The 26,882-nt window shown below is 42.7% G+C and overlaps 3 protein-coding genes across 7 annotated transcripts; 2 read left to right on the top strand and 1 right to left on the bottom strand.

The window, feature by feature from the left end:
• Positions 1-1,673: 1,673 nt before the first annotated feature.
• Positions 1,674-8,613, bottom strand: fam3a (FAM3 metabolism regulating signaling molecule A). Of its 2 annotated transcripts, none has more exons than XM_010875089.5 (10): positions 8,259-8,613; positions 7,922-7,976; positions 7,676-7,783; positions 5,949-5,972; positions 5,689-5,812; positions 5,097-5,155; positions 4,919-4,969; positions 4,584-4,668; positions 4,082-4,208; positions 1,674-3,638 (listed from the first exon to the last, which is right to left on the bottom strand). In XM_010875089.5, exons 2-10 carry the CDS (start codon positions 7,932-7,934, stop codon positions 3,540-3,542), a joined length of 690 nt encoding a protein of 229 aa, XP_010873391.1. In that variant the 5' UTR covers positions 7,935-7,976; positions 8,259-8,613; the 3' UTR covers positions 1,674-3,539. The 2 variants fall into 2 exon arrangements, with proteins under 2 accessions (XP_010873391.1, XP_019907128.1); XM_020051569.2 differs by lacking the exon at positions 8,259-8,613 and adding an exon at positions 8,114-8,251.
• Positions 8,614-9,183: 570 nt separating this feature from the next.
• idh3g (isocitrate dehydrogenase (NAD(+)) 3 non-catalytic subunit gamma) lies at positions 9,184-15,474 on the top strand. Of its 4 annotated transcripts, none has more exons than XM_010875090.3 (13): positions 9,191-9,566; positions 9,792-9,836; positions 10,933-10,944; positions 11,329-11,426; positions 11,783-11,892; positions 11,992-12,052; positions 12,352-12,484; positions 12,578-12,711; positions 12,914-13,016; positions 13,134-13,280; positions 13,500-13,594; positions 13,732-13,792; positions 14,506-14,607. In XM_010875090.3, exons 1-13 carry the CDS (start codon positions 9,486-9,488, stop codon positions 14,605-14,607), a joined length of 1,182 nt encoding a protein of 393 aa, XP_010873392.1. In that variant the 5' UTR covers positions 9,191-9,485. The 4 variants fall into 4 exon arrangements, with proteins under 4 accessions (XP_019907127.1, XP_010873393.1, XP_010873392.1 ...); XM_020051567.2 differs by having other exon boundaries at positions 9,204-9,566; positions 9,780-9,836; positions 14,506-15,474; XM_020051568.2 differs by lacking the exon at positions 10,933-10,944 and having other exon boundaries at positions 9,184-9,566; positions 9,780-9,836.
• Positions 15,475-17,246: 1,772 nt separating this feature from the next.
• ssr4 (signal sequence receptor, delta) lies at positions 17,247-19,966 on the top strand. Its single transcript, XM_010875088.3, has 6 exons — positions 17,247-17,432; positions 17,886-18,004; positions 18,390-18,464; positions 18,654-18,743; positions 18,883-18,948; positions 19,242-19,966. Exons 1-6 carry the CDS (start codon positions 17,384-17,386, stop codon positions 19,344-19,346), a joined length of 504 nt encoding a protein of 167 aa, XP_010873390.1. The 5' UTR covers positions 17,247-17,383; the 3' UTR covers positions 19,347-19,966.
• Positions 19,967-26,882: the final 6,916 nt, after the last annotated feature.

The following is a 26,882-nucleotide window of genomic DNA, read 5'->3' on the forward strand; positions in this document are numbered from 1 at the left end:
TGCCCAAAGCCAGGCCTGCTCCGCGATGAAATTACTTACGGGGCATTTTTTATCAATCGTGGACATATCAAATTCATATAGCATTTGCAGTGTTTATGTGTGGACAAAACCAGGGGGGCACAGATTCTATATGAGGAGGCAATACCCGGCTTTACCCCCGAATAGATCCGGACCTGCCTAAAGCGTTTCTCAGCGTGAATGCACATTTTGAAATGTATATGCATGATTTCCGAAGTTCATATGCATCTGCTGAATGTCAAAGACAGAGTTAAGCATGCCATTTTCATAATTCCCAACATCAATTTTAAAAAGGTGAAACGGCTATACCACATTAACAAACGGGCCTTCAGTGAAATGGGGTGCAGTTGGTATTTTGATGGGCCTTTTCCTTCCCATTCACCCATCAACCCATTTTTTAATGGAGGCACTCAGGCAAGTGCCGAACGAACTGAATAACCCCGTCCTTTGACGCCCCCTGGTGGAGTTAAACTATGACTGCTTTCTGTCCACCGGTGCTTTGGTATATACACTGAACAAAATTATAAACGCAACACTTGTTTTTGCCCCCATTTATCATGAGCTGAACTCAAAGATCTAAGACTTTCTCTATGTACACAAAAGGTATTTTTCTCTCAAATATTCTTCACAAATTGGTCTAAATCTGTGTTATTGAGCACTTCTCCTTTGCCGAGATGCCGAGGTGTGGCATATCAAGATGCTGATTAGACAGCATGATTATTGCACAGGTGTGCCTTAGGCTGGCCACAATTAAAAGCCATTCTAAAATGTGCAGTTTCACTGTATTGGGTGGGTCCGGTGGGGTCCAAAAACCAGTCAGTATCTGGTGTGACCACCATTTGCCTCATGCAGTGAGTGCCTTTGCATAGAAACTGCATAGAAACTGCACATTTCTTATTAAGATGTGTGTGTGTATATATATATATATATATATATAACTCCTGCGACCAGAACGGGTGCTGTGTGGCCCATAGCGAATCAGCCACCAGGACGACAAACTGCATCAAGCAAAGTTGAAACTGTAAAGAAAATACCTGTCCACACTGCAGTCACTTTGTTCATCTTACAGCATTGACATTTCTCACACTGACACTGTAAAGGTGAACATCAACAGTTAATCTGGGTATTTCAGTATGTCCACTGCTCATAGCTCGATGCTAAACAGCAATATGTATGATCATTATACAAGGTTAACATGTTATAACTGTATTCTGTCTCTAAACAGTCTACCACTAGCAGCACCGATAGACAAACAAAAAAATTGGAGTAGGTTTACATGCACTTAGCAAACAAAGGGCATTCAGATTATAATCGCTCTTTCTGATAGGCTTTGTAGAAACAGGCATCTTATCTGTGAAATCAGTTTACAGCTTCATATTACATTTGGCCAAAATTGCTAAAAATATTACACACACACACACACACACACACACACACACACACACACACACACACACACACACACACACACACACACACACACACACACACACACACACACACACACACACACACACACGACTAAAACTACTGAAACAAGTCTTTTAATTTACTGATGTAACATGATCTTACATCAAAAATCAGTTTTAACAACTCTGTTTCCATGACAAGGAATTGGCATAATAACAGACTGACTGACTAAACCACACCACAAATAGAAATATTTAGGCATTTTAATATTTTACAAAACAAGTATGCAAACACCACATTTTATCTACAGCAATGACATGGGGGGCATTGGGGTTAACCAGCTTGCTCAGGGACTGATCGTCAGGGTTCTTTGACTTGGGCATTAGAACTATTGGCCTTCGATCCTCATTAACAGGCACAAGGCTCTTGACCAATAGGCCATCCTCCAGGGTGGCAGTTTGTTCCACAGCACATTGTTCTGTTAGGAACCACAACCAAAACAGCCATTCTCGTTTTGAAATGCAACACAGATTGCACATTTTCACTCATTATGATGAAAGGAAAAATGTCATGAAAACCAAACCTTTTCTCACTGTCAATCTTAGAAAACAAATAACGTTTAAAATATTCAAACAAACATAGTCATGATACATTGCCTGAGACAAAGGGTTAAAGACATTAACAATATTGTTGTTATATAAAATATTCAAAAGATCTCTGCAAATTATGAATACAGCCTATGTGGTGTGAAGTTAAGCATGTTTAGTATTCTGGACTCCTTTAAAATTATTCTGGGCACTTTTAATTCTGCACAAAATACATTCTGTAAACCTCAGTCAAACAATAATTGCGGCATTATTATTAATAGCATGTTAGCCTGGTTCCAGAGCTTAAAAAAGATATATCTTAAATTAGCACAAAATACAAGACACTTCATAGGATAGCCAACAGAGCTGGCAGGACACAGGCAAAAACCCTTGGTGAACAACTCATTCATAATGTGTGCACTAGTAACTTCTCACCCTTAAAAGTACCACTGCTTTGGATGCACTCCCCCCCCCCCCCCCCCCCCCCAGAATTCATATTTCCGTCATAATGAACAATATCAGTGAAATGTCAGTGGCTAGTGTCGATAAACTGAAATGACAGTCCCAGCTCTAGAGTGTAGGATCAGATTATATTATGCTTTAATTACTAGTGTTTTCATAAACCATGACCTTATACCCCCCCTTCTGTGCATTTTGTTCTCCGAAACATCCCTTTCCTAACATTTCTTTCCAGCAACATCCTCGTACAATGAAACAAGTTCTAACGTCAAGCCCAAACTGTTGTTTGAGCAAGCAGCTTGATTATCAACCATCATGTCAGCTAGCCTGTCGAACTCCAGGATCGCATCAGCAAGGTTCCGTCCACTCCAGATGTCCTTCATAGCACGTTACTTGACCAACACCAAACTATGAAGGAAACAAGTATTGTAGGAGCCACCCTGTAGTTCCATTGCGTTGTACCAGAGCATCCTATAACTTGGTGTAGCCTTACATTACCAACATCAACTCCCAAGTCTTATCAGAGAGAGTAAGGTCATAGGGCAATTCTAGCAAATGCCAGATGGGCCGGTGAGTCTTCAGGGCTGTCAATGTTCTTTCTGCTCAGAATTACAATAAATCGGGCTAATAACTGGTTCCCGGGATAATTATTTTTTTTGAAAAAAGAACCTGGCCGATACGAGGCTGTCAATGTGGCAGAAATGCCTGGTCAGATGTCTGGTCCTACTCCGTCCCGGGTCTCATTAAATCAGAATGACAGGATAGTCTGGAGTGAAAAATAGAGGCTAGTCAAATCCTAGTCTACATTGCTTCTACAGTCTCTTGAAATAGATTTGCTACTGCTAATTCTCAGAACCAAGGAGGTCACCAAAGGCGCTTGTCCCTCGAAATCTTTGGACTACGTTCAAATTCTTCAGCCTCCTCCCAAAAAGCGTGGACTGGAGCATTGAAACAGTGTAGGGCCTAAGCATTGTCTGGAAGCGATTCCCATTTCCTTCACTGTTACACTGCCGTTAATGAAAGACAATGGAGTGTAAACACCTTAGGAGAAGAGCGGGGGGGGGTTTAACTCTCTAAGGGGGCACGTAGGGGGATACACCCATCCATTTCCAGAGATTCAGGCCAGCCTTCGTACTTGTTACTGTTTTTACTGTTCTTCATGCGCTAGAGAACAGAGACACAGAAAGAGAGAGGAGAGAATGAGAAAAGGAGAAAAGGGGAGCATGAGCATTTGGCGTTACAGTGCCTACATACAGAACCGCCTCGTTGGGCGGTTTCGTCAGAGACGTCACGTGTCTCCCAGACTCTTACAGACACGGGCGCGTGCGGTGAGTGTGAGGACACAAGCAGTTAAAGAACATTTGTTTCCCTTGCCCATATGACTTAAATGTCGATTTCAGATTTCAGAAAGTACATTTTGTTTTTCCGAGCTCCTTTTCCCCACCCACTAAACTCCAGGTCTCACAGTGGCATAGGTACTTGTGCACGTGAGTAAAATGGTGTCACAGTAGAGGCCCTGCTTTAAGTCAGCACCACCCACAGAAGGCCCCAGGCTCTCCAGCAAGGTGACGTGTTAACAAGGTTTTTGAAGTAGGGCCACAGTGTACCTGCTCGAATGGACTCTTGTTCTCGATCCCCTTGGCTCCTACAAACACCCAGCTGTCTCTGAAGGTGAGCTCCTTCACGACTGAGCTACCCAGCTCCTCAAAGAGACGACGAGCCTCATCGTTTAACCTGAAATGAAACGCCAGTTACAGTCAATGGGGTTCACACAAGTGGCCATTTTGAGTTTGAAACTACATTTGTGTCAAGTTTTCCGTCACCCAGTGTCCGCCATAATTATTGCGAGAGTGATCCACTTTTACTCCAAATTTTGAATTCGAATTTAAGCAATTGCCAAGAGGTTGAAGAAAATCTTTACTGGAGGGTATGTGCACACTTCTGTTTCACCATCAATACAATATATTTCCGTAGTGCCCCAAATTTCAGGGAGGCAACATTTTGGGACAACTGCTTTGACCAATTTTTGCGGTTATTCAGGCTTGTTCCGTGACAAAGAAAGAAAAAGACCGGAAAGAAAGAAAAAAAAAAAAAGTGCCAGATTCTTACTTTGTTGCAGGATCATCAAAGGAGGCTACAAACACCAGCGTGCCCTCGTGCAAAGGCCTGAGGTACTTCAACAGGTCAGTTACATCTTAGAATGAACAACAGAGAGAACGTAGCTGAGTTTAAGAGCACAACACCAACATAATAAACGGCAAAAACATGGCTCGTCCCTATTTTATCAATAATATTTTATCATATTCTTTCAAAGAAAAATTCTCATGAAAGCTCCTTTGAAAAAATAAATAAAAATACAAGCTTTTTAAAAATGTTGATACAAAAATCACTAGATGTATAAAATTACACATATCAGCACATCAAAACTTGTTTTCTCCTCTCACCTCCCGCCCACATATCAAAAGATTTGGTCTCAATGAGCTCTCCAGTCACCCCTGAGGAACAGAACCAGCAAAGTCAGCAATCTGTTCAACGGTCCGTTGAAATCACAACTGCAGAAATGAACTCACGAACTCCGCTACCAATGATGTACCAGTTGCCAGACTGTTCTTAAGAACCTACCATTCACTAAAGCAATGTTCAGTCCTCGACCAACGTTGTTCTTCACACTGCTCACGAGGCTAAGGGAGAGAAACGGGAGAGGTTGAGGGACCCTTACTTTACCTGGGGGAGGGTTAACTACCTGACTAGGGGTTTCCCAATAAATGTCACTACCCACTGTGGACAGAATGAGAGATGAGCTGCCACCAACTCGGTAAACGAACCCCAAAAGAGGTCATCTATACACGTTAACAGACAGACAGGAGGATGGGCGGGTGGGCAGAGACAGGAGGACGGGACGCTCAGGACAAAAAACACCAGAAATGAAAGTACCAGATGTGTTTGGGTCATCTTGCCAACTCCTATGCTACATTTTCACGAGTCGACGAGACGGCACAAACCTGGGTCCAAGCTAGGAAGCTAAACAAACAGACAGACAGAAATACTTGCATGCAGCTCTTCAGGCAAAGTTAAAGGTTCTGGTCATGGTGAGGAGTTGACAGAGAGTTATGGGAGAAACAAACAGGTGGAGACTGTGAAATGGCTGACGACGGCGTTTGCTACATCATTGTCAGAAGTACAACAACCCTGTAATAAAGACAAGAAATCTCACATCTTATCTTCCAGGCAGATTTTGGGCCCGATGACATTGGCGGCCCCAGAGACGAGGCGGAAGGCCAGATGTTTCTGTGGACAGGGAGCCGATAGGCCACACTTGTATCTGCGTGGTTTGGGCTCTGAACGAGGAGACAACACACCCACAATCTTTAAATAATCCCCCACTGACAGCAAAATATTGGTGATCCAAAAAAACTAAGCCTCAAAATGACGGCTATTGTAAATGATAAATGGTGGTGTTAACTAGTCACATACCAGCTGTTGGCTCCTCATTGGTCACTGAAGAAAAGACAAACAAGAAGGAATGAAACAAATCAATCAACTAAATCCTCAACTGAATCAGTAAGACTGCAAATTACTTTAATAACCATCTGATCGAAGGTCAGAAGCAAATCCGGCATACACATCCAGTAGATTATTGTATACATATATAAACTCTGAAGAAAAATAGAAAATGCTATGAAACATGTTGGTCCCATGTTTCATGAGCTAAACAAAATACCCCAGAAATGTCCCACAAAGCACAAAAAGCTTGAGACATTTATATGATCTAGTTCTCTGATTTCGCGACCATATTTGTTTACGTCCCTGTTGGGGAGCATTTCTCTTTTGCCAAGATAATCCATCCAAATGAAAGGCTTGAAAATTACCCAGGTACACCTTGTCCAGAGCACCAGCACATGTCCAATTAATACACAACACGACGCCACAGGTTCTCAGGTTATGACATACACGACGCCACAGGTTCTCAGGTTATGACATACACGACGCCAAGGGTTCTCCCGTTATGACACAACACGACGCCAAGGGTTCTTCCGTTATGACACAACACAACGCCAAGGGTTCTCCAGTTATGACACAACGCCACAGGTTTCTCCAGTTATGTCACAACGCCACAGGGTTCTCCAGTTATGACAACGCCACAGGGTTCTCCAGTTATGACACGACAACGCCACAGGGTTCTCCAGTTATGACACGACAACGCCACAGGGTTCTCCAGTTATGACACGACAACGCCACAGGGTTCTCCAGTTATGACACAACGCCACAGTTTTCTCCAGTTATTATACAACACAATGCCACATGCATGTCCAGTTTGGAGGGAGTGGACTAGCAGCAGGTTTACTGCAGAAAGGTCACCCAGAGCTGTTACCAGAGAAGTGAATGTAAATTTCACAAGCCACCTCCAACGTTGTTTCAGAGAATGTCCAAACGGCCTCACAACGGCAGACCATGTTTAACCATGGAGGCCCTGGACCTCCACATCCGACTTCTTCACCTGAGGAATGTTCTGCGACCAGCCACCCGGACAACTGAACAACCAAAGAATTCCTGCACAGCCGTCAGAACCAATCTCAGGGAAACTCATCCGGGTGGTCATCATTCTTACCAGGGTCTTCACCTGACGGCCAACTGCCACTGGCACACTGAAGAAATGTGCTCTTCACAGATTAATCCAACTTTCAATGGTACCGGGCCGATGGCAGGCGGCTTGTACAGCACCGTGTGTCGGTAACCCATAGTGGCGGCAGGGTTATGACATGGGCAGACATGAGCTACAGGCAACCAACGCAATTGATGGCAACTTGAACATTCCCGTTCTGCCGGGCACAAACGGCCTGATCAGCTCTATGTGAAGGGGATGATGTGGCACTACATGAGGTAAATAGTGGTCAAACCTGATACTGACTGGTTTCTGATCCAAGCCCCTACCTTTCTTTACAAGCTTTCTGTGACCAACAGATCTGTATCTGTATTCCCAGATAGGTTAAAGACCATAGATTAGGGGCAAATTCAATTATATAAATTCACTGATTTCCCTAAATGAAATATGACTCAATAAAAAAAAAATATATATATAATAATAATAATAATATAAATATATAATTGGTCTATGTTGCATTATATTTTTGTTATGTTCAAGCAGAAGGATTTAAAAGACAGGGATTTCATAGAGAAGGGTGTTCTCTTCTCACTCTTACCACTGAAGAAGTGTTTCACAACTGAGCTACTGTCACCTCCCAGGATGGCAGTGGCTAGTACCCAGGTGAAGCCCACCAACAACAACACAGCGACAGCTCGCAGTGGCCCTGGAGCGCACACAAACACACGTTTAATTAGGATTACTTGCAGCAACAATAAATACAATGATTCGATAAGACTGAAGCAAAAATGTAAACCCACAAACAAAGATGGCAAAAATACAAACACACAAAAACAATTCATACCTGCTAATCTCATTATTGTTTTCTTTTAGAAACAGTGGCAGCCAGGCCAGTAGCTCTAGGGATAGAAAAACAGAATTTGAAATGTATAATAACTTAATAGTAACATTACGGACTTACCTGGCGATATCCTTGTAGTTTAACTGAAACAATAATGAAGCTAGAAATCTTAGGGGATTAAAAAAAAATACCTACCAACGATACTACAGTAGCGGCCAGCAAGATGGCTTTCCAGATGCATTCAGTAATACAAGGCAAAAAGTGAAGGCAAAGAGACAACGCCCTCGAACGTACAATATTAAACCTGAAATTCATGAAAATATGTAAATCGATTCCCTACCTATAGGCTAGAAGACCACGGATAATGGCTTATCCCTTAGTCGTCAATTAGGTCCCTATGGAAGCCAGCGTTGTTGATCTTATTTCGTCACGTGGGACTTGGCTAATTCTTCCAAGGCAACCTCATCGAGACGTTCGTCGGTGAAATTCACCGTCCTTACATTAGAAGACAATCTTAGAAACCGAGAAGTAGCAATGCCTTTAAAATATTATTTCGAGGACTCGGTAGACTATCTGTTGTGTTCTATTCGTTCCAGTTTAAATAATCACGCAGGAATCACCATTCTCGCTGGCGAATTTCCGGGATAGTTTGAGGCTTTAGTTGCGTTAATCTGGAGTCTGCGCACTGTAGGCTCACTTTTACGCGGGCACAGTTTTGCAAGCGTCAAAACCATACACGAGTCTGTCTGCTTGGACTTCTCTGATCTTACATGCCTTGATGGGTATCGCAGGTGAACATGAACACATTTTGACGTGATAGTGGATATCAGCCGTTCGTTACCAAAACTATTAGAAGACAGAGAATGGTTTAAGAAAACAAATAAGAAATCACTTGAAATAAACATAAATTTCGAACAAATTTAGTCTAAATAGACTTCAAGCAGAACTCTTCCATAGTGACCCTATCTGTGTTTCTGTGCCATTATAGATGATGTATCCTTAATCATAATCAGTAGTCATTGTCATCATCTGACGATCCGGATCGTCAGGAGGGACAAGCCAAACTCATTCACAGTGATGTCGGAATTCTCACCGATTGGAGAAAGACTTCCATGCTGCCACGCGTTTTCTTTCAGTTAGGAACTCTAACCATCTCTATGAGCTATTCTCTTCTTGTAATGCCGCGTTCAAAATAAATCGTATCTGGGAACTCAGTCTCCGAACAATTAAGTCAATTTGGGATCGTTTTCAACGGTCATTCAACAGCAAATTTCAAGACGAGTTCTTACTTAATACATGAATAGCCCTAACGTGATTTTACCTCGCTCTCTTACCAATAGTGATTTTTTTAAGTCACAGCTATAGGATATTACCCGAGTTTCGAAAACGATTTCCACCAGGCAGATATGTTTTTAGAAGAACTTTTCTCATCGTAAGGAATGGGATTTTGAAGTCACGGATATTACATGTCGGAATATTCCGAGTTCACATTTTGTATTTTTTTTAACGCAGCATAAGCACGATTAGTGCAGATTCGCGTGCACGCCATAAATCAGACCGCGCTAAGATGGCTGCCTCCAATGCTGTACTGTCAATGTCTAAAATAATCAAACCCATCTGGGGTGGACGGTTGGCAACATCGGCAAAAGTAAGACCTTTTCTATAAATCACTGTTATGTTGGTAAATAAACGACATACAACTGCGATTGAGAGAAACTGTGTTTCTACGTTACGAAACAAGGTCATGTCTGCAGTGGCTTTTTAGCGTCAGCATCACAATGTCTCCCTAACGTTCGTACTGTATGTTGTTCTAGCTTGAACAGCCACATAAACAAGTTAACACCCTGTCCGACTTTGTCAGGTACTTCCGCAGGTTTTTGGAGCCACGGTGAGCAGTGTCAGGGAGAAGTCCACTGTGGTGAGTGCCCATTTTGGGATCTACATCAGATTGGCTAGGCCCTGACTGATCACCTTAGTTAGCCTTTTAACATTTTAGCTCACTAAAATGGTGCCTAGCAATACTTGACTGCCTGAAATACCAAGGCTTGTTAAGTGTACAGTGAGGAAAGTTCATGAAACTTGCTGTAACGGCTGGGTGGAGTCAAAAGGCCAAATTCACATATTACCAGTAACAATGTGCAGTGTCTACCCAGGTATCTTACTGTGGACATCACAAGCTGCACATTTAAATTTGTGTTAAGTTTCAGTAGTTTATAAGAGGCATTTAAAGTTCTTATTACCTGCCTCTTCATTCCAACCTCTTAGACCTCTTTTAAGACCTGAAAGGTAATCAAGGAGAGGAGGCGATGAGAGCGATCTTGTTTGAAAATATCCCGATGAGATGAGACTATCCTTATCTCACCTTCTCAACCCGAATTTTTTTTATTTCACAGGGGTGAATCCAAAAATAAATGTGTAATGTCACATAAACCAATCAGTTTGTGTTGGAAGACATTTTATTCATGAAACAATGGATAAAATGTTGTTATAAAATGTGTGGACGATTTTCTTATTTGACACAACACATTTGGATTCAAAGGGGGGAGTTGCAGATTTAAAAAAACAATTGTGCTATGGTACAGCCGAGCATCTTCACTGATCTGCTCTTGGGAAGAGGATGTCACTTGTCTACTAAACACCTGTCGTCTCCTTAATCACTTGATTACTTATTGGTTTCTGGGTGGACATGGAAAGTGTTCAAAGAGAAGATTTACGATGAGGTTTTAGGGAATGAGTGCCTTAACCCGAGGTCTGGAGAATTCTGCTCGGTATTGGTTATCGTTAGGTTGACTTGGTGTGGCAAAGCTAGATGTGCCAGTTTTGTTTACTAACGCAGTTGTTGACATCTGAATCGTCCTCAACCTAATCGAGACCAATCTTTAACAAATCAATCGGGACATTGTATTGCTTTGGGTAACCATTCTGAGCTGAATGGCGACTGTTAAACCTCTGGTGCTTTGCTAACCCCTTACTGTGTTGTTCTGCTTTTCCGGAAACATTCCTACAACTAATAGGGACGAATAATTGTAAGTACAAAATCCCATCACTACATTACCAGCCTCAACATCCCCATGTTAAACCACAAGCCTTTTACCTCAATGTCATACATCTGCTATTTGTGTAATACATTGTGTTTCCTGGATTCAATCCAATAAATCTTGTTTAAAAAAAAAAAAAATGATGTTGAGGAGCAGGCAAAGCAAGTGTGTGTGTGTGTATACGTGTATAATATTATACACATACACAAAAATTATATTATTATAAATGTTTTGTTGCTTTACCCGCTATAACATCTGCTTCATTGTTTAATTTTGATTATTCCCTATTGCCCTTTTAAAATTGCTTCCAGTGCAGTATGGTAACGCAGAGCCAGAAATGCAATGTGATTACATCAACTGTATTCATTCCAGCCTCCACCTGCAAAGTATGGCGGTAGGCACACGGTCACCTTGATACCTGGAGACGGTATTGGGCCAGAACTGCTCAATCACGTCAGGGAGCTCTTCAGGTCAGTCTTAGTTCTGTACGCGCCCCGTCTGGGTCCCGTGTATTCTGTCATGTGTTGTCCACAACTAGCAGCGCCGGTGCTAAGTACAACCCTGAGTGTGTTTACAAGGGTATTGTATGTGTCTAAATTATGTAGCTTTTGGCTTAAAATGGCTTCTAAACACAATGCCGTGGGTCTGTTAAGGTCTGTAATACAACTAGTTATGACATTGATACCCTTTAAACCCTTGTCAGAGAGAATTAGTGAAACGCGTTTATGAAATGCGTTGTTCATAGCGTGTTAATCCATAGCTCATATACACATCCAGGTCTCACCCGTGAGTTGAGCTGGACTGACAGTCTTGGTCTGTGCCGTAGGTTCAGCTGTGTGCCAGTGGACTTTGAGGTGGTCAATGTCTGCTCATCTACCGAGGACGACATCAACAACGCCATCACTGCCATCCGCCGTAACGGAGTGGCCCTCAAGGGTAGAAGGCCAAACACTGCAAGCTAGCCCCAAAAATAATATTGTGATGTGTACAGATATGTTGTCCCCAACTCAACTGTACACATGTTGATGTTTATAGGAAACATTGAGACCCTTCACACTCTGCCTGCCTCCCACAAATCCAGGAACAACCTCCTCCGGTCAGTATCTTCCCACTTTCCCCACTTTTGTTGCTGCTCAGAAAGTACCCATTTCTATTAAGGTCTGTTGCTCTGTGTCCCCCAGTACCAGTATGGACCATTAAGAGAGCATCATGCGCTCTCCTTGTCTGTCTGTAGTGCTACGGTTCAGTCTCTCCCCAGTCTCCATGACAACAGCTCGCAGTCATTCCCTGTCCCTGACAACTGCTCCGTCTTTCCCCTGTCTGTATGTCAGCACCTCACAGTCACTCCGTCTTCATGACCACACCTCACAGTCTTTCCCGTCTCTATGACAACAGCACCAGTTTGGACCTCTATGCCAACGTGATGCACTGCAAGTCCCTCCCAGGTGTCCAGACCCGACACAACAACATCGACATCATGATCATCCGGGAGAACACCGAGGGAGAATACAGCAGTCTGGAGCACGAGGTTAGGCAAATACTGGCGACTCAAGACTCCCCCTGAAGCCATACTGTCATTGTTTTCAGTCCTGGTCTCTCTCTTCCTGCCCCCCTCCTTCAGAGTGTCACCGGGGTGGTGGAGTGTCTGAAGATCATTACCCGGACGAACTCCCTGAGAATTGCTGAGTATGCCTTTAAACTGGCCCGGGAGAAAGGTCGGAAGAGGGTAACGGCAGTCCACAAGGCCAATATCATGTAAGGCTGCTGGCCGGGGTGTTTGTTGTGATGACGCCGAGCCACTTCTCTGCCTTTCTAACTGTCTGCACTCGTTAACCTAGTTTCCTAGACTGAACAAGGAAAGCTGTGGAGGAAAGCTGTGTCACCTTCACAGGAAGCTAGGAGTTGGTCTGTTTTACCTTCTCAGGAAGCTGAGGGATGTTCTGTTTTACCTTCTCAGGAAGCTAGGAGATGGTCTGTTCCTGCAGTGCTGTAGAGAGGTGGCTGCTGGGTATCCTGACATCGCCTTCGATGCCATGATCGTGGATAACACCACCATGCAGGTGTGTTCCTGGACGAAGAGTGCTTGCCTACAACGTTTGCTGTAATCGTGACGGATGCCGTTCTGGGAACGTGCTGACCCATGCTTGGTCTGACAGTTGCTCATCCTTATTCCCCAGCTGGTGTCCAAGCCCCAGCAGTTTGATGTGATGGTGATGCCGAACCTTTATGGCAACGTGGTCAGCAACGTGTGTGCCGGCCTGGTGGGGGGGCCAGGGCTGGTCCCCGGGGCGAACTATGGCCACGACTATGCCGTCTTCGAAACGGTGAGGGAGTTGCCTGTAATATCCCCAACTCTGATGATAACAGTGCCGAGACGCTGTGAAAACAAGTTTCCATCCCGTTAGAAACTTCTATCAACTTATTTGTATATTCCAGAGTAAGCGCTGGACTGAAACCGTAGTCCATTGACTTGAGCAGGTGTATTAACGGTCTGTCAGTATGCTAACACTCTCTCTGTCTCTGTCTGAATTAACCTTTTTAAGGCCACCAGGAACACAGGGAAGAGCATTGCTGACAGGAACATTGCTAACCCCACTGCAATGCTGCTGGCAAGCTGCATGATGCTGGACCACCTGAAGTGAGTACAGCTTGCGTGACGCCAAATGAAGCCGCCATTTCTTAGCCGCCACAATTTGCGCATGTCTTCTAAGCTCCAGGTGTCGTCTTGACCAACCGCGGATGTTAAAATCAATTCGCTGTCCTTTTGTTCGTCAGGCTCTATGATTATGCCACCATGATCCGGAATGCAGTCCTTACAACCATGAACGAGACTCGGGTGAGACTCAATTCCCCACGACGCTGCTCACCACACACCTTTCACAATTAGCCTGTCCCTCAGTTAACCGGAGGTGTCCAGTTGAGGTGTGACACTTCCATGTCAAGTAAGCCCAGGCCAAGAAAGCTACAGGGATAAAATTATACCTGTAATATAATATACAAACAAGTAAAAAAAAAATATATATATAATATTTTAAAGAGCTGGTTTCCTGTCAGTGAAAAGGCAAAGGTGCATTTTACCAGGTAAAAACATTATCTGTTGGTACCTTCCAATTGGCCATCTGCTGGTTCCTAAAACAGAGCGTGCAGAAGCCACCCAGCCCTGAGACGGAGCCGTCTTACCAAAATGAAGATTACAATCCTTTTCTCACTTGGCTCACCTCTCTGCACACCAACAGAATCACACTGCTAGTTGCCATACGAGATGGTGATGGCTGGCGATGATACAAAACAACTCCCCACCCACTCTCCTATTAATGCAGCTATTCACATGTCTTTCTGCCCCTACGCTACACATTTCTCATTCTCAAGTCTTCATCCTACTCAGTTTATTCAGATTTCTTCATGACATTTCTTTCCATCTTCTCACAAGAACACTGAAATTGGGGAGAAAAAGGGGGCTCCGATTTGCACCAAAAAGCAGTGGTAAATATGTAATTAATGTATGAGGCACAACATGATGGGTGACTGGTTTTTCTTCTTCTTTTGCAGTTGCACACAGCTGACATCGGCGGGCAGGGGACCACATCTGAAGTGGTCCAGGCTATTATGAGGAACATCCAGAGCAAGGGCCCTCTCACCAGCGAGCTCTAAACACAGGCACACACACATTTATTAGGGATACTGAGTGATTTACAAACACACTCCTTTCAGAACAGCTGTATAGTTTATGTTGTGTCCTCTGCATGTCTAATTCATTCATTCCTGTGTCATTCAATTCTTAAGTTATTTTCCTTTGGCGTTTCATAGCCATTTCCTGGCTTCTTCATGGAGAGTAACGTTTCAGCATAAACAAACTAGGGGCCCAGTCTGTAATGACATGCTGTAGTGAAGTGAAAGGCCATTGTTTCGTGTCAGATGGCGAGTGGTGCAGAAGAGCACATGATTGATCCATCTCCACATGAAAAGATCGTACTCCGATTGCTTTAAGGCAAATGTTTCTTAGCTACTTGGGTTCATTGCGGTCTTTAGTGAAACTTGAAAAGGTTGCATTCTTTCCACTACTCTTAAAATGTTCTCACAGGAGAAAGATATAGTGTAAATTGTTGTTTCTCATAGGACTGCAGTCTTGAATATTATGAACTGTTTTATGTTCTTGTCACAGTCTGGGGCTTAGGTCTCTGTTTTCTGGCTTGGTCTCAGTCTCTGTCAGCTTCCCACTCATACCAAAGTCCTGATTCACCAGTATTTTGTTTTTGTTCTTTGGTGGTCTTTAAAAAAACAAACATAGAAAGTACTCTTTTGGGGTTTATCTTGTTCTAACTTATATTTTTACCTGTTTCCCACTGTCTGTGTCTTCAAGAACAACAATGTAACATGTTGATATATTCTGTCATACATACTGTATTTCTCTTGAAACAGCTGTGGAACTGCGGTGCATATACTTGTGTTGTATTCTAAAGCAACCTATGTGGTTGTGCCAAAAGTCTCTAATATGGTAAAAATCTAAAGTTAAAAAAACATTCACCTGCGGTTGAAAGAAATATATAAAAATATATTATCAATACTGTCTCTCTGCGTTGGTTGATTAATACTTAGATTTTTAAGGGGAAAATGTAAAGACCAACCCAAGCATGAGTCTCATGTGTCATACCTGCAAAATCACAATGTTCTCAGGGAAGCCTGGTTTTTGACACTGCTGGTAGATGATGATGAATCTATTATAAGTTGCTATAAGGGAACATAATCGGAGCAGGCAAATTAATCTCATGCGTCCCAAATGGCATGCTATTTATTTTAACAGTGCACTACTTCGGCCTGGGGGATGAGGTTCTGGTCAAAACCAATACTCTAGGAATAGACTCTGGGCACTAGTCAAGTATAGGGAACAGATTGTCACTTGGGACTCAAACAGGCTGCTATTTTGGAACTAGAAAACATACCTGTAGAGACAATTTATGACTTATAACAGATGGAGGCCAGTGCAAATACTTGTCAGAAGAATGATTTGTTATGATTAGGAATAATTTGGTCTCCAGGCTGGATTTGCTGGCGTGAGCTGGCTGGTGGATGAGACTCTGAATGACTAAAATACACAATATGCGAGTCAAAATGGAATGGAGTCTTAATTTAATCCAACTAGATGGATGTAACTTTTTTAGCTGGACAAACAACTCCCCTTCTTTTTGGGAACAACTGAGTCTTTTAACAGAAATGCAGTAGCCTACATCAATTTTTTTATGTTATTTAAAATTGCCTGTAAATGTAATAATAGAATAAGCTCTTATAGCTCTTAGAACTCCAAAGCAATTCAAGACCAACATACAAATGATAGGCTGTGTCACGACAAGTCAGCCAAATATGACCATGGCTTTGATGCTGAATCCCCTGAAGATGGTCAGGCCATGGCTTGGTGTGAAGAGTTCTGGTTAGAGGTTACATGATGGTAATTGGGTCTGGTGATGCTCATGTAAAGGACAAGCCTGGGAAACAATGGTGAACTTCTCTCATTCCGTCTGTGAGCTTTGGTTATGCCTCACCAAGAAAGCTCACCACTCAAAGGTCAGAACACTGGCCAGCAGTCCTCTCTACGAGTCATCTTCCTCAGCTGTTGCTGGATTCCTCCATCTCCTGACCCTCTCATGCTTCAGGATATTTTCAGAAAACATTCTGTCCAGGTAGCCAAATGAAAGAAAAGGCTGCCACTGTGTCAAAACTTTGTCCATGACTATTCATTAAAGCTCAGACTCTTACTATTATTATTGCATTAATTAAATGTGCCCACTAACTCCTCTAACGGATGTGTAAACACTGAATTTGCTACTTTCTCTGTTTGCACCCTAATCTTTATTCACGTTGCTTTTTATATTAGAATTGTGTCCTTAATGGTTATTTACTTTGTATGGTTGTGGTATTCTAGAAGGAACCAGTATTTCGTTGAATGTTCCTGATGTATACAGTTAGTCAAATAAGTAATTTTTCTTAAAACGATTACTAGTAAAGCATAAAATTATTACCCTGTAAACTAGTCTGCAAACATGTGATTGAAAAAACAACAGATTGCGCCCTAAAGTGACATAGCGTTCTGCTGCACACATACTGTAACGTGGGTGCAAATCTGGCCCATTGCTCTTACAACAAAAACTCGCCTCTCTCTTTCACCAGGGTCTCAATAAAAAAAAAAAACATATATAAAACACCGTAATAAGTAAATAAATCTTATCTAATAACACATTTCACTCTGTGAGAGGTGACGTGTCAACACAGCCATGGTCCCACAATGCACTGCTCCGACACGGTACACGTCATTAAATCGCACCGGTCTGAAAGCTGAGGTGGACTTCTGTCTGTTCGAAGGAGGACGTGTCTGAATCAATTGCTGAAATAACTTGCCGTGATCGTTTCTTTAAAAAATAAATAAAAAACAGACATGATGATCAGAATAGCCACTTTCCTTGCTCTTGTCTACATGTGCACAGGTAATGTAGCTTAATTTCAAGGAAATATATTAGCTAGCATCTTTACCTAGCTAGTGAACTACATAGCTAACTAGCTAGCATTTTATGCGCAGGTAACTTATTTTGCACCGTCTTTGAATAGTATATACGTTCTACCTGTGTTTTAATAGCTACCCAGATGGATGTGATGGCTAATACTTGTTACCTAACTTATTATCCAGCTAGTTACCAAAATAACTTAGCTCGCTAGCTTTAGTACAGTAGCCATTTCATTCAGCAGAATATTATTGTGCTAATTTGGACTAGGTCCTCAAGACTCAGTAGTTAATGATTCAATTATGTAAATGATTATGAACTAACTGTCACTATTCCTAGATTATGGTGGTTTATTATTTAGTAGAAATGAGCCGTACCATTTGATGTAGCAAAGACATTGGGGTAGCTCGACGCAAAACTAGTCGCTTTCTTTTTTAGGTGAGAGTTGTACCGACCCTGTGATTACCCCTTCTGCCTACACCACCTCTGATGCTGTCATCTCCTCTGAGTCTGTCTTCATTGTAGAACTCAGTCTGGCCTGTGCCAATGGAGCCCAGGTACTGTAGTGGTTTTCATACTTTGTTTTTGTCTCATTTCCAATCTTTACTTAATCCCATAATACTATAGTCAATTCTTATAATCATAAATAACATTTTATAGTAACTTGATTGAATTGGGGTGTAACAGTAACCATACAATCTGTTTTGAATACTGATAGTGTATTTATAATAGTAATAAGCCATCTTATGAGTGTGGTCTATTGTCAATATACCATTGCTGATTGCTTCTTCCAGGCACTCTGTATATGTGTCGTGCCTATGAACAGCTTTTAGCTGTGGCATTCTGACCATATACCAGACTGCTTCCTTATTGCTTAAATACAGAACAGATTAAGAAAAGGACGTTTGGGCCAACACACTTAATTGTATCTTCTTTCAACAGAGTGTGGCTCTGTATGCTGATGTCAATGGGAGACAGTTTCCCGTGACTAGAGGTCAAGATGTTGGCAAGTACCAGGTATTGGACGCTTAAACACACCATCCTGTATTGGGGACTTTTCCCGGGCAGGTCTGGGACTGTGCAGACTCTCCATTGGTCCGGAAATAGGCTTGATGTGTCTGAGAAACAGTCCCTTCATTTTGGATCAGTAGGACCTCATTAAGAGTCCCAGTCTTGAGCCTGACGTTGTGTCTCTGTCTGGTTCAGGTGTCCTGGAGCATGCCCCACAAACAGGCCAGCTCCGGCACATACCAGGTCAAGTTCTTTGATGAGGAGTCCTACAGCTCTCTACGCAAGGTATAACCTAGTGACACAGCTCCTTCCATTAAGCCACAAGGATGGTGTTTGTGCCACTTTCATCTAAGAAACACCCTATGATAGCCCATTGCCCGGTCCATGCTGTGTATGTGTGTATTTATGTGCATGTTTGTTCCAGGCTCAGAGAAACAACGAGGATGTTGACTCCATCCAGCCTCTCTTCTCTGTGAATGTGGATCACAGGGTAAGTCAAATGTCGTAGATTTCTGTTCAACACCACATGACCTCACAGTCTTTGTGACGTTTGGGGGGAAAAATAAAAGCCCCATTAAGACATTTCTTTATTCACACCATATGTATTGTCCTGTTGCTCGTTGAAACACTCATATCTGGTGCTTTTCCGTCACCTATCTTAGATTCCTTCCTACATTATCATTGCTTATCCAAGCAGGCAAGTCAGCCGGGAGCAAAGTGTTATTTACAAAGACAGTATTGCGTGAAACTGATGCTAACGCCTGAGTTTTGTCTCGTTTCCAGGGAGCATGGAATGGCCCGTGGGTGGCAACTGAGGTTATGGCGGCTCTCATTGGCATCCTGGTCTACTACCTGGCCTTCAGCGCTAAGAGCACCATCCAGGCATAAAGGCCTTCAAGTCCCACAATTCTTCACACCTACTGGTTCTCACTAAGACTGTTGAATACTGGTGTGACTCCTCTACCAGTCCAACACCAGTATGCCGCTGGCAGAACGACAAGATGCCACAATCCATTTTGAAATGAGGAAGTAGAACAAAATTGTTTTGCTAATTTCTTTTTCCGTGTAGACCATCTGTTTCTTCTTTGGCTTCCGCCCGGGAGATGCTTTTCAGTTTTGTCAGTCTGTGGTCAGAATGTGTGCCCCACAGTCCAATCCAGTGTACTCTACTTACTGTACTGAGTCTTCTGTGAGCCCATGCAGACATCCTTATACAGCCTCATTCTTATTACTTACCAACTGGAGGACTGAGATAAGAATATCTGTCCTTGCTCTTTCTTTCATGTCGAGTACTGTGGTGCCGCGGTATTTCTCCCAGCGCCACCTTCTACTCTTATGTGCTGAGATGTTTTATGACTACCGAATCCCCTGTGGACTTTTACTGGCTGGATGTGGTTGATCTTCATGACCGTTTTACTGGCTGGCTGAGGATGGCAAATGTTTGAGGATTGGTGATCATTTGTTCTTGGTGGTCAAATTTAATAAAATTGTTTTTTTTTTTAAATTTTCCTGTGTCTTTTCTCAAATTTGTTAAAATCATTATCCATAATGCATTACTCAAAATATTAGGTATGGGTAATGTACCATGTGCCAAAGTCTGAAAAATATTGTGTTTCAGACATTCTCATGGTTAAATTAGCATCCAGGCATGCTGGACATGAATGAGGTGTTATATCCTCTATAGCAATGGTTTTATTTTTTCCTCTTTCCGTTGTTATTTAATCAAATCTCTAATTCCACGCATCATATAGCCATCATTAGACCGGGTCACATGCATGGCTTCAATAAGGCTGCAACTGTCCCAAATGACAAATTGCTGTTGTGCATTAAACAGGGAAGAGGATGCAATACCCTTAATGGAACCAGTGTTTATTTTTGTCATGTGGTGAACGTCTCAGGGGTTAGAAATAGCTGTTGGTGGAGGGGAGCACTTGCTTTTTCAGGAAGGAGGAGCCTGTTTTTAAGTGGCTTTTACTGTCTATTTGTCTTCACTGCTGATTCTGGCAGGCTCCATTACCTAGCAACCGTCTAAGTGTGTCAAACCGGTTCCACGAAGGGCAGAGTGTCTGCAGGTTTCCACTCTCACCTTGTACTTGATTGATTAATTAGGTCACTAATTGGTTAGTTTCTACCCTCACCTGGTTGTGTAGGTAGGAGCTGGGAACCAATTTATAGGAAAAACCCAAAACCTGCAGACACTCGGCCCTCCGTGGAACCGGTTTGACACCCCTGGTCTAAGTAGTCATGCTGTCCTGTAGCTTGTTCCGGTCGTATTTGCAGTATAATTTTTTTTTTGTTTGTACGTTGCAGTACACCCAGCTAGACAGAGTGTGGCAGCCCTGCTGCATGTCTTGTTCACTGCCGACTACCACGTCGAGGCGCGACTTTCACTGGTGGAACCACAGCACTAGAAATTGACCTATAGAGTGATCTGTGGTTGGACTTGTTTGTCACAGGAAATGATATGTGTAATACTGTCATACCACACCCATGCCTGTCCTCAGAGGTTTTGTTGAGCAGGCTTCCCTACAAAATCTGTCATTGTACTCTGGCATAGAATTGGCCTTATCCTCTCTGTTGAGGGTGTTGGTCTTATTTTAAAAATGCTTTCCTCACTGTTCTTAATCAACATGGCCATCAGATGGCAGAACATACAAACCACACAGGCTCTGGCGTAGAGCAATGAACTCTGGAAACCCCTCTGACTGGTGCCTTTTTAAGGAAATTAGGAAACAGTGCATTCTATCAATAAGGACCGCAAATGCAGGTTTTTACAAAGAAATGTACTGCCTGACACTAAAATCAATGGAAAATAAAAAACGCCTCTCATCTGCCTAAACCACTGAAAGTCCAAAACAAAGGTATATCAACCACTGATAAAAGCCCAAAAGACACAAGATCTTTTTTAAGAATGTAGATTGGTCTGGAAACACATTTAAATCAGCAATGCATATTCCTGCTGCTGACACCAATGCTCCTATTCCATTTAGAGCTTTCCCCAGAACTCTCCCGGTTTTCCTTTCATCCAGTTCAGGTTGGAAGGAGGTCCAACATTAAGAACCTTACAAATCTGCTGGGCTGGATGATCTGGAAACTTTATTTTGAAACTCCACCATATCTGTCTCTATCACCTGCCTATTCAACCTCTCACTAAAATAGTCTGTAATCCTTCTAGGTTGGAAAGCCGTGTTATTCCCCTCTTCAAAGGGGGCTACAAGCTAGACAATAAGTGTTACAGGCCAATTTCTATCCTGCTTATCAATTTTTTAAAAGCCTGATTATAAACAGATAACTTGACATTTTGGGTCGCACTGTATTCTCTCTGAGGTGCAGTCAGGTTTTAGAGCAGACTGTGGGTCTAGCCCATCAAGGCCGTGGGTCTGGCCCATCAAGGCCGTGGGTCTGGCCCATCAAGGCCGTGGGTCTGGCCCATCAAGGCCGTGGGTCTGGCCCATCAAGGCCGTGGGTCTGGCCCATCAAGGCCGTGGGTCTGGCCCATCAAGGCCGTGGGTCTGGCCCATCAAGGCCGTGGGTCTGGCCCATCAAGGCCGTGGGTCTGGCCCATCAAGGCCGTGGGTCTGGCCCATCAAGGCCGTGGGTCTGGCCCATCAAGGCCGTGGGTCTGGCCCATCAAGGCCGTGGGTCTGGCCCATCAAGGCCGTGGGTCTAGCCCATCAAGGCCGTGGGTCTGGCCCATCAAGGTCCTAAATGACGACCTGTCGTCCAAAGCAGATCTGTGTTGCTGTTGTCACTAGCCTAGGCGAAGCCTTCCACTGCCAGTTACCTCGTCCTAATCAATAGACTTAATGACTCAGTGGTCCTCAGAGAGACGTTGAGCCTGGCCTGAAAGCGACTTATCAGACAGCATAAACGACAACACAAGAGGAAACACAAATACTTAGACCTATGGCCAGTGACAAACGCAGAGAACAACGTGGCCACAATGAACCTGCACGACACGTGAACCCACCAAACTACACAGGGTAAGAAGCCCTCCAGGCGAGTTGGTACAGGTGAGGTGACCTACCCTCTCTGTCACAGCTGAACAATGCACAGAAAATACACACTGGCTTTCTCATGCGTCCTCCTGTCTGCCAGCGTGGTACTCTCATAGCCACGCAACGACGCTACACAGCTAGGCTGAGGAATTCAGGAAATGGCATGGGGCACATCACGAGTATGTTCCTGCGAACGCATGAGTGCCTCGACAGTGTGTGCATGGGTGTGTGTGAGAGGGAATGTATGGAAGACACTCCCTGCTTCTAATCACCGAGTGTGTTCCTGTGCTCAGGTGTGGCTGGGAGGGGGACAATCAGACGGAATGAACAAATAAACGTTGACGAAGCCTGGGACTGAAGGCCACGGAACAGACTGACATGGCTTCCCGTCCTTTCTTCCTCCCCTCTCTGTCTAATTCCCTCGGGCACATTACTCGGTCCTGTTGGAATAACATCGGCAGTATATTTGTCTTCATTCCTTATTTACCTTTGACCACTGCCCCATGGGGGGGGGGGGGGTTGCGGTGTATATTGGGAATTGGGTTTCATTCGGAACTCTTTGGACCGCCTATTTCTGTCCTCGGCAGTCTCACGGTATTGAAAGTGGGTCACTTTAACATGTCAGCTAGCCAGTGAGAGTAGTTGGTTGGACTGTTGTCATTGCTGGTTAGAATATGTTTGACGTGCACTATTGCAAAAAGTTCACAATTGATATTGTGCAAGAAGAAATAAGCAATGTAGTATAGCAATGTAGTATTTTTTTTCACCTTGTTCACTAGATTCCTAAGTTTGTTTTGGTGGACAAGATGTGTTGATAATTTGAGGTTTTGCTCTTTTGAATGAGAGCCTACTTAGAAAACAGTGTGTGGTTAAAATTTCTCCACATGAATGAGAGATTAACCAAAAGGGGGAGTTGGGATCGTGAACACAGAAGCCCTGTGGCTTTGGTATCAACATCAATGCAGTCCAACTGACTATTTGGAGAAGAAAAGGCCTCTTTCTCAGCTCAAGTTTTCAGCTGGGTAATGTACTGCAGTGCAACAGTGGGCTGTCAAGCAAAGCACATTAACATCAATGAGAGACAGCGATAAAGGAAGAGTGTTAGAAAAAGTAAAAAATAAGAACAGAATTTAGCCAAAAAGAGTGATGGGTGGTTGAAGAGGCTGCCTCTGTTCTGGCTTAGTCAGATTGAGAGGTGAACCTACACTCATAACCTGGCTGCCTATAACCCCTTAGTTGAAAGTTGTAGAGGAGAGAGTTAGCCTCTGACCTTTGTGGGTCTGACAGTCCGTAATTCCATCACTGGTAGTTGGTTTGATTAAGTGTGTGCGGTTAGGATTTAAATAGCTAAGATTTACAGTGTGGGTTTAGGGTTTACAGTGTGAGTTAAGATTTAGAGTGTGGTTTAGGATTTAGATTGTAGAGTTGGGATTTAAATTGTAGGGTTAGGATTTTCAGTATGGGTTAGGATTAATATTATTGGGTTAGGATTTAGAGTGTGGGGTTAGGAGTTAAAGTTCGAGATAGAATTTAGAGTGCAGGGTTAAAATGTACATTATAGAATTAGGGTTAAGACTCGGTTAGGATTTATATGAAAAAGTTAGGATTTACATTAATGGGTTAGGATTAAATGTGTGGATTATGATTTATATTAAACAGTTAGGATTTAGACTGTATGGTTATGATTTATATTAAACAGCAAGGACTTAAAGTGTGGGAATACGACTTACAGTATATTAAAGATTTTGGATTTACAGTTTGGGTTTGAATTTTTATTAAAAAGTAAAGATTTAGATTACTGGGTTGAATTTATAAGATAGAGTTTGGATTTAAAGTGTAGGCTTAGGATTAAGGATGTCGGTTAGATTTAAAAGGGTCAGATTTATAGCGTAGGTAATGGGATTGCAGAGTAATAGAGTGTAACAGTGTGTCTGTACTCCATCAAGCAGAGTGAAAGTCTTCTGACAGAAGTGTACAACAGGCTCTCCTCTGTGTGCACAAACACACACGCACAAGACACACGTCTTCATGCTTAGATGAGACTAGTTTCACAAAGCTCTAACTACCCTCAACCCAAATAACCTCATGTTTATGCCTAAACCTAGCTAACCCATGTGCATACCAAAGGCCTTTTGATGAATGTGGACTGGCAGAAAGTTCAGACTTTTCACCATGTTTCACGTTTTCATCAGGACATTTTGGTAGATTTTGGTCGTGAAAACAAGTTGACGTGCACACACTTCGGGCAGATAGGAGCTTAGTAGCACGCAGCAGAGTGGAAACTGGCCTTACCTAAATTATTTTCACATGAAAAAGCTACTGGACCAGAAGTTTATATTACAGATTGATAGATAGGTACAGGTTGGCTGGCAGGGAGGTTGGAAAGAAGGGAGAAAAGAAGGCAGTCTGGAAGACAAGAAGACAGTTGGGAAGACAGAAAGACAGACGGGATGATATGCTGGAAGACAAGAAGACATGCAGGAAGACAAGAAGACAGACAGGAAGACAAGAAGACAGGCAGGAAGACAAGAAGACAGGCAGGAAGAAAAAAGTCAGGCTGGACAGAAGGAAGGCAGACGAACAGAGCTAAACATAATGCATTCATGTTTAAGTCATTACATTCTGACAGTTTTCTTGCTAAACATAATGCATTCATGTTTAAGTCATTACATTCTGACAGTTTTCTTGCTAAACATAATGCATTCATGTTTAAGTCATTACATTCTGACAGTTTTCTTGCTAAACATAATGCATTCATGTTTAAGTCATTACATTCTGGCAGTTTTCTTGCTAAACATAACAGCTTAACCCATCATGTTTTCTCTATTATGATTACCACCTGAAAACTATATTTATTTAAACCTTCCTCAGGTTGGACAGTTTGTAGGATTATAGTTGCTAAACAAAACAGTTTAATAAGCCATAAAAAGTGATAGTTGGGAAGAGTTGTGGGAAGTATTCTTTGGTTTATATCGCGTCACCCCTGACAGAATCTATGTGGAGCTTGAAGAAACCGACAGACGGTTCCTTCCGGTTTCCTCTGGTTCCTCTCAGGTGTTCCATGAATACACCCGCTATGTCAGGTTACCCCAGACTGAATCGCTTACGCCGACCTTCTATTGAACATAATGGATGGTTCTTGTGCTGTTACCCTGACCATTGATCTATGGAAAATGCTTTACAGAATGGCTCTTACAGTAAATGCGGATCCAGTAGCGTGCTATTCCGATATACAGTAATGCATTGCTTTTAACCGAAGACGTATCAGGTTAAAAGCAGTGCACTTGCTAAGAAATCGTTTTTTGGAACTGTCTGTGTCTTAACGATGCAGTCAGCTAGGGTCTCCAGCAACTAATCCTCAGAACTTTTAAACTTCTCGTTTTGTGCTGGATTTGTAGAATGTTATTTATATGTGTAGACTCTATAAGTAGAACTACTATCATACCTCAGCTAGCCATGAAATTCAGAGTTTGAAAGCGAATTGTTTTACCAGACAATTTTCAGTGTCCCATTTTGGCTCGACAAAACCCCAGAATTCACCTTTAACAGTACAGTATCTTCTCTATTGTTTTGGAAGTAAATAATAAAGGTGGGGAGGGGGGGTCCTCACTGTTTTACACTTTATTTTCATCTCCTCATTCCTTCTCTTTCCGCCTGTCCTCTTTCCCTCACGTTTCATCTTTCCCTCAGTCACTGCACCAGCTGATGTTTGGGTTTCAGTATAATCCGGTTTTCTACCAAACTCAGTTGGCTGACAAGAGCAAACCATATTTGGGGAAAAATACCTTCTATTTTCTATGAATGCGCAGACATATTCCATTCTATTAAATCACAAGTTTCCCCCTTTTCTCATAACAAGTTCAAAGCACCATAACACAGCGACTGTTTGTTTCAACACATTTCAAAAGAGTCTGACACTAGCATATTTACACTGTGTGTGAACTGCAATTGTAAAGTGTGTAAAGCAGGGATTTAACACGGACATTTGTTGACCATAGAACCTGTAAAAATAATATTAAAAAAATAAAATAAAATGAGTGCCAATATAAAGATATTAAATCAAATAAAATGCTATTTGTGGTATGTTTTGTCAAAGACCCATTCTGTGATTTTTGGCCAGTGGTTGTGAAAGTGCATCTGTCAAGACAAAACAGTCCAAAAATGGTGTACTATGTCATCTAGTGTATAGAAAGTGTGTGTATGTGGAAGTACTGTATATACAATATACTCATATATAAGTGCGTGTGCCCATACAGTCTAGTTCTTCAGGTATGTGAATTGTCAATACTGAAGCAATAGTGGAAAAGGAGAGACAGATGTGAATAGCTAAGTAGCTACTTCATAATCTTTTGGCAGTCCTGTTTAACACTGTCATAGCCTGGGGGTAGAAGCTATGCACAGTTCTATCGGTTGCAGACCTGAACTA

Source organism: Esox lucius, chromosome 12 (assembly GCF_011004845.1).
Source record: "Esox lucius isolate fEsoLuc1 chromosome 12, fEsoLuc1.pri, whole genome shotgun sequence".
Classification (NCBI taxonomy): Eukaryota; Metazoa; Chordata; class Actinopteri; order Esociformes; family Esocidae; genus Esox; species Esox lucius.

Bases quoted from the DNA above. Each gene is read 5' to 3' on its own strand.
- fam3a (XM_010875089.5), bottom strand. The intron at 5,813-5,948 runs GTATGTGACTAG...CTCCTCGTTCAG, and splicing joins CAATGAGGAGCCAACAGCTG to AGCCCAAACCACGCAGATAC. The intron at 5,156-5,688 runs GTGAGATTTCTT...TCTCTCCCTTAG, and splicing joins ATCTGCCTGGAAGATAAGAT to CCTCGTGAGCAGTGTGAAGA.
- idh3g (XM_020051567.2), top strand. From the start codon at position 9,486: ATGGCTGCCTCCAATGCTGTACTGTCAATGTCTAAAATAATCAAACCC. The intron at 12,712-12,913 runs GTAAGGCTGCTG...TTACCTTCTCAG, and splicing joins GTCCACAAGGCCAATATCAT to GAAGCTAGGAGATGGTCTGT. The intron at 13,017-13,133 runs GTGTGTTCCTGG...CTTATTCCCCAG, and splicing joins TGGATAACACCACCATGCAG to CTGGTGTCCAAGCCCCAGCA.
- ssr4 (XM_010875088.3), top strand. From the start codon at position 17,384: ATGATGATCAGAATAGCCACTTTCCTTGCTCTTGTCTACATGTGCACA. The intron at 18,005-18,389 runs GTACTGTAGTGG...TTCTTTCAACAG, and splicing joins CCTGTGCCAATGGAGCCCAG to AGTGTGGCTCTGTATGCTGA. The intron at 18,465-18,653 runs GTATTGGACGCT...TGTCTGGTTCAG, and splicing joins AAGATGTTGGCAAGTACCAG to GTGTCCTGGAGCATGCCCCA.